The sequence below is a fragment of the Chrysoperla carnea genome, chromosome 4 (assembly GCF_905475395.1).
Source record: "Chrysoperla carnea chromosome 4, inChrCarn1.1, whole genome shotgun sequence".
Lineage (NCBI taxonomy): Eukaryota > Metazoa > Arthropoda > Insecta > Neuroptera > Chrysopidae > Chrysoperla > Chrysoperla carnea.
In genome coordinates this window covers 29,859,242-29,865,810 of record NC_058340.1, presented here as the reverse complement: position 1 = coordinate 29,865,810, position 6,569 = coordinate 29,859,242, and the positions used below count along the sequence as shown (strand labels likewise).

Here is a 6,569-nt window from a genome sequence, read left to right as displayed (position 1 = left end):
TTTATCATGTTTAGTTTGAGATTAAATGATCTGTACGAGAAACAAATTAGCCTCACCCTTGGCTAAATTGTATTAAAGAGACATACTAAAAGAAAATTTATTTTTTTCATGGCCGAGTACATTTAACCTTCACAGACAAAATTAAAGACATAACGTTAGATAAATTATATTACATGTCGACTTAATAATATTCTTATTATCTATGATAATAATTGAAATTTGCATGAAATTAAATAATTTTATCAATTCTAATTTTTTAAATTTTACAGAAAATGAAAAATGTAAATGATACGTTATTTAATATTAATTTTAGCCGATTATAATAAATTAGATGAAAACATGGTTTGTAACTTCACGAAAAAATTGATTATTCGAATATTAATATTCTATCCATAGGGAGAGAAATATACCTGGTTACGACACGATTACTTTTACTTCCAAGTACAAAAACGTCAAAAATGGATTCAAAAAATAAATGCCCAAAATGTTAAGTTTTTTAATTACCACTAAACTTGTTATTTAATCATTTTATATTCACAGACCATGAATTTAATCAATAAAATACTTTTAATTTTACTAAAAAAGCTAATGTTTGTAATTTCTTGGCAAAATCTTTTAATATACTTGTTTATTTTAACAATTCATTGAAGTTCTTATCCAAAATTTATACAAATAAAAGTGAAATGTAATAAAGTAAGACATAAATTAATTTTAACTTTCGTATAAATTTAAAAAACCAATACGCCCACAGCCACAGCTGAAGGACAAGAAAGCAGACTAGTACCCAAAACTTTGCCGTGCTCAGATTGCAAACAAGTCTCCGTATCAAGCTTATCAGATTAATCCCGCCTTATCATTCCAGAATTAATGAAAGCTTTAAATTTTTCCCTTCTCAAAAATTTCCCCATTTAACATCAACCTGTTCTGCTGATCCCATCTTTAATTAGTGACTACCTTCATTGAGAATCTTTTTCTAAAGGAAATTTCTAGGTAGTTAATTATTATTATAAAAAAGAGATTCTTTTAAACGAGGAGTAAACACGAGTGGTAAAGGAAATATGATTTATTTCACAGCTCCTACTTTGGCTACTTTGTCGTTTGAAGCTATTCCAACGACAGAAAAGAAAACTAATATTTAAAAAAATCTTGCTCACTACTCGGAGCGCAATCAAATAAGAGTATGAAAGATCAGTCTATAAATAATCATGAGAGCAACTTAAATTAAAATCTCATAAACTTTTCACAATTAAAATTAAGGATTATTTTACTTAGACTAAACAACATACCTGAATGAATTCTGTTGTTGAACATTATATAAGTAAGAATTTCCGCATTGATTTTCTTGAATACTTGGTAATTTCGGTGCATTCAATCCAGTCCTTAGAAAATTATTTGAAAATTCACTACCATACACTGGTTGGTTAAATAAATTTTCGTTTCTCTTATCAACGTATTGAAAATTATTTTGATTATAAGATGTAGAATTATGGCGTAAATCATTGTTGTCACTTTCAAAATATTGTTGATTATTTGGGTACAAAGGTATTGATATTTCATTATTTGGTAAACTATAGTTTGGTCTATTAAAATTTTGGAAATTATTTTGGTTCATCTGTGTCTTTATATCATTGTTTTGTAAGTTATTATATGACCCATCAAAATTTTGCAAATTATTTTGATTCATAGTTCGCTGAATTTCATCATTTGGGTGAACAAAGGTTTGCTTTTCGAAATGTTGGAAATTATTTTGTTTCATACTTCTATCATTACTGAGTTGATAATTTTGTCTCTCGAAATTTTGGAAATTATTTTGATTTGAATTTGATTGAATTCCACGATCGGGCAAGTAATAGTTTCGCTCCTCAACATAATTTTGATTGGAAAATGTATTTTCATGATTTGATGTAACATAATTTTCTCTATCAAAGTTTTGCAAGTTACTTTGGGTTAAAGTTGATATCTGATTAGTTGGATTATAGTTGGGTCTATTAAAATATTGCAAATTATTTTGATTAAAGCTTGTCGAATTAATTTGCATATTTGGCATTTCATTATTTGGCCCATAATAATTTTGCTGATCACAATATTGCAAATGATTTTGATTCAAAATTTTATTTCCATTATTTGTAAAATTACTGTTACGCTCATCAAAATATTGCGAATTATTTTGATTAGAAATTGTTTTAATTTCACTTTTTGACATAGTTTCAAAATTGCTTTGTTCTCTATCAAAATAATTGGAATTAGGTGGATTAAAACTTTTTTGATTTTCATTTTTTATTTCTCCATTATTATGCCTCAAGACATCATTTGGCTTGTCATAATTTTGATTACCAAAATATTGCAAGCTATTTTGATTCGGAGCTAAACTTTCAATGTTTCGACAGCCATAATTATCCAATCTATATTGTTGGACATCATTTTGATCCATTCTTGATTGTTTTTCATAATTTGGATTTTCGTAATTTTGGTTATCAAAATTTTGTAAACCATTTTTACTCGAAGTCATTATTTGATTATTTCCTCTGTCACATTGTTGAATGTTATTTTGAATCGAAGTTTCTTGTTTTGCAAAATTTTTCATCTCATCATTTTGATTATCAACATAATCCACTGTTCTTTTCTCATAGCTTTCCCTATCTAATTGTCGCATATCATTTTGGGTCAAATATGGTTCTTTTTCACTTTTGGGCATGTCATAATTTTGGGTACCAAAATTCTGCGAGTTATTTGGAATATGTTGTGAACTATTTTCAAAAGAACTTCTTTGGATTTCATTATTTGGCTTGCCATAATTTTGGCTATTCGAATGATGCAAATTAGAATTTTGGGTACCAAAATTCTGCGGGTTATTTGGAATATGTTGTGAACTATTTTCAAAAGAATTTCTTTGGATTTCATTATTTGGCTTGCCATAATTTTGGCTATTCGAATGATGCAAATTAGAATTTTGGGTACCAAAATTCTGCAGGTTATTTGGAATATGTTGTGAACTATTTTCAAAAGAACTTCTTCGTATTTCATTATTTGGCTTGCCATAATTTTGGCTATTTGAATGATGCAAATTAGAATTTTGGGTACCAAAATTCTGCGGGTTATTTGGGATATGTTGTGAACTATTTTCAAAAGAACTTCTTCGTATTTCATTATTTGGCTTGCCATAATTTTGGCTATTCGAATGATGCAAATTATTTGGATTTAGTGTTCTAATTTCACTGTTGCGTTCATCGTAATTTACCTTACTAGACTGTTGGGAATTATTTTCATACAAAATTGTTTGTGTATTAGCATTTGTCTTTCCATAGTTTGGAGTATTATTTTTGCCATCATAGACTTCCTCATCAAATTGTTGGGAACTATTTTGATTCACAGTTATTGTATTTTCATTATTCTCGGCATCAAAATATTGAGAGTCATCTTGATTTGAAACTCTTCTGACATCATTGTATGCATCAAAATATTGCAAATCGTCTAGAGTTGAAGTTCTTCTCACTTCGTTTTTAAGCATTGTATAATTTTCCCAACTTTGCATATTTTTAGATTCATGATTAGATTCATCTTGATTCGAAGCCATTTGATTATTTTGCAAATTATAATTTTTCTCTTCATTATTTGATGAATTGTTTATATAAGATGAAGTTCCTCTGTTTTCATTTTTGGGCATTGGATAGTTTTCCTTGGGTAAGTTTTGTACATTTTTACGTTCATCATCTTGATCCGAAATGATTTCATTATTTTGCAAATTATAGTTTTTTCGTTCATTATTCGAAAAATTGTTCATGTGAGTTGAAGTTCCTCTCATTTCATTTTTGGGCATTGGGTAGTTTTCCTTGGATAAATATTGCAAATTCTTATTCTCATTATTTTGATTTGAAGTCAATGTAGTGCTTTGTACACCAAAGTTGTTTTCTTCATTATTCGAAAAATTATTCATAGGACCCATTTGGAAATCAGGACCATAATTTCGTTCAACATAATTATCATACACGACATTTTTTGACACAATTTTCGTGTCATACATAACATTATCGTTAATTAATTCGTACATATACAAACTGTCATCGTCATTTGAAACATCTTCTTCGGACGTTAAATTTGTGATCATTTCAGCCGTTACACTATTCGTCTCATCGTCGGATAAACATTCGGTCATAATTACATCACACTTACTTTTCCTATTGCGTCGAGACGAGTTCGGTTGTATTTGATTTTTGAATTGATTATTTAAATTAAAAAAATTATCAGAAAAACATCGAAACGGGCTAGTTGTTTTTGCCGTGCGTTCCTTATCAATATTTTTATAACTTAGTGAATAATTTTGGGGTATAAAAATTTGTCCTTCGCTTAAATTTTCAAAACTTTGAACTTCATCAAGATTTTGAATACTTTCTATGCTGTAATTAACTGTGTAAGAGCTGTCGTTCGATAAGGTATCTAGCATTTCATGTATAGATTCTGGAGTATTCAACATATTTTGTTTCAATTTTGGAGAATTTGGGTCAAATTTATTTTGAAACGATTTCGCATTCGGTTTAAAAACGGCAATTGAATTATTTTGGCTAGAATCCAAATCTGGAATATTCTTATTCGATAAACTTTCAAACATTTTTTGTCTCGAATTAGTATTTGAATTATGATTTGAAACTGAAGAATTTATTCTAGAATCAAAATTTGGAACACTTTGTGATAGAATTTCTGGTATTTTATATGTTGTTTCTTTATTATCTTCTTTGAAATCCAATTTTAAGTAATTTTCGTCCAACACATCATGTTTTGATTCTGTGTTTGAATATAGATTTGCTACTGAATTGGTTTTTCTAGAATCTAAATTTGACATACTTTTTGATACATTTTGTGGGGTTTTGTACAATGATTCCGTTTTTGATGCACAGTTTTCTTCCAAATTTGAGTAATTAACAACTGACGAATCATTACACATGTCATTTCTCATTTCTGCATTCGATTTCAGAAGATTGGTAATCGAGTTATTTTTTCGGGAATCAAAATTTGAATCATTTGCACTTGGTACATTATCGGGTATTTTATGCATCGATTCTGGTTTTGGTTTACTTACTCTGGAATCAGAGTTTGAAATATTTGCTGTTTGAGTCGTTGTATTTGCTTTGATGCTATTTTTCCTAGATAACAAATTTGGAACATTTTCATTGTTAAAACTTTCAAAAAACGATTTTCTTCTTTCTAATTCTCGTACATTTGTATTATGTGATATTGGAACACGTTCCGTTAAATTCAATGTACCATCTTTATTTTGAATAAACTCGCGAAGAATCTTCTTCGGTTGTAGTTTTTTATCATGGACCTTATTTTCATTTGAATTACCGTCTGTCTGGTTTGATTTTTTATAAGTTGGCATTTGTGGTTTATAAAATGGTGTATTAAAATTTGGCTCTTGTGTTAACTTCTTAGACGGAGCACAATTTTCAACTGATTGTCGTGGAAAACGTACTACAGGTGGTTTGGTTGGAGGATTCCCTAAAGATTTTGATAGAATAATTTCGGAATGCTGGCATGTAGCTATTGGAATTGAAGCTGTAGGTGTCGACAAGTCATTTTTTGAAGGCATTATTGTTGATTTTGTATTTTGTAAAATAATTAAACGTAATTCTTTTGCGGGTTTATTTATTAAATTATTTATTTCATTATCACTTAATTTGGTAACACTTTGATCTTGTATTTGAAGAATAAAATCACCTCGATGGATGTTATAGGCTGATACAGCATTGGGTAAAACCTACAGAAATAAAAAAATAAAAGAGAAAAAATAATACGAGCCCCAAAAAAATTTTTGTTGCGCAATGCAAAGCAAAAGCTTACCGATGCAAGATAGAAATCTGGGGGCTTAAATCAGCATCTTTTTTTACTGCTTACAAATTGTCTTTATGGCATGCTCGCAAATACGGGTGAGTTCTTGAAAGTATAGGTATCATTATTTTGACACAATGATAAGATTTGATTCTTTATATAACTCAAGCCATGCACTTAATTAAAACCTCTCAAAATAATTTAAGAAATGAAATTTATTGGGTAGACAAAAATCTTATACTTACACGAGTAATCACTATTGATTGTTGAGCATTTTTTCGTTCTTGAATTTCAAATCCCCAGGGAATATTACAATCGTTACGTTGCAATAATATATTTATAAGTTTTGTCATTTTTTTTAAATAATTTTTTTTTTCAAACTAACACAAAAAACAGTTTATTAAAAGGATTTAAAGTTATTAATAATTTTTTTTTTATTTCTTCATTTTCTAAGAACTTATAACAATACCATAATAAATAATTAGTGTGTGACAGAAGAGACCTACTAAAGACAATCAAACAGTCGATATTTTGATATCGATTTATTGTTATGCAATTGTACTGATATACATTATTGGGGAAGGGAATTTTGGCAAACGTAATTTGATTGTTATTTATGTTGCAAATATTTTATTCTATTTGTTATAGCAAATTAATTAGGTGAAATTTTGTTCGATATTACAATGTAGAGTTGATTTAACAAAACAATAATTAAATAAAATTGGGTTCAATAGGTTATTCTTTAA

At 28.5% G+C, this 6,569-nt stretch overlaps 1 protein-coding gene across 1 annotated transcript; it reads right to left on the bottom strand.

Moving 5' to 3' along the window:
• Positions 1-711: 711 nt before the first annotated feature.
• LOC123298652 (putative uncharacterized protein DDB_G0282133) lies at positions 712-6,192 on the bottom strand. Its single transcript, XM_044880745.1, has 6 exons — positions 6,069-6,192; positions 4,518-5,752; positions 4,057-4,175; positions 2,500-3,711; positions 1,287-1,413; positions 712-757 (listed from the first exon to the last, which is right to left on the bottom strand). Exons 1-6 carry the CDS (start codon positions 6,174-6,176, stop codon positions 712-714), a joined length of 2,847 nt encoding a protein of 948 aa, XP_044736680.1. The 5' UTR covers positions 6,177-6,192.
• Between the last annotated feature and the right edge of the window lie 377 nt (positions 6,193-6,569).

What these genes read in the sequence shown, in the direction of transcription:
- LOC123298652 (XM_044880745.1), bottom strand. Translation starts at nt 6,176, where the DNA reads ATGACAAAACTTATAAATATATTATTGCAACGTAACGATTGTAATATT. An exon ending in AATCAATAGTGATTACTCGT is followed by an intron (nt 5,753 to 6,068) that starts GTAAGTATAAGA and finishes TTATTTCTGTAG; the next exon opens with GTTTTACCCAATGCTGTATC. An exon ending in TTTAAACCGAATGCGAAATC is followed by an intron (nt 4,176 to 4,517) that starts GTTTCAAAATAA and finishes TCGACGCAATAG; the next exon opens with GAAAAGTAAGTGTGATGTAA.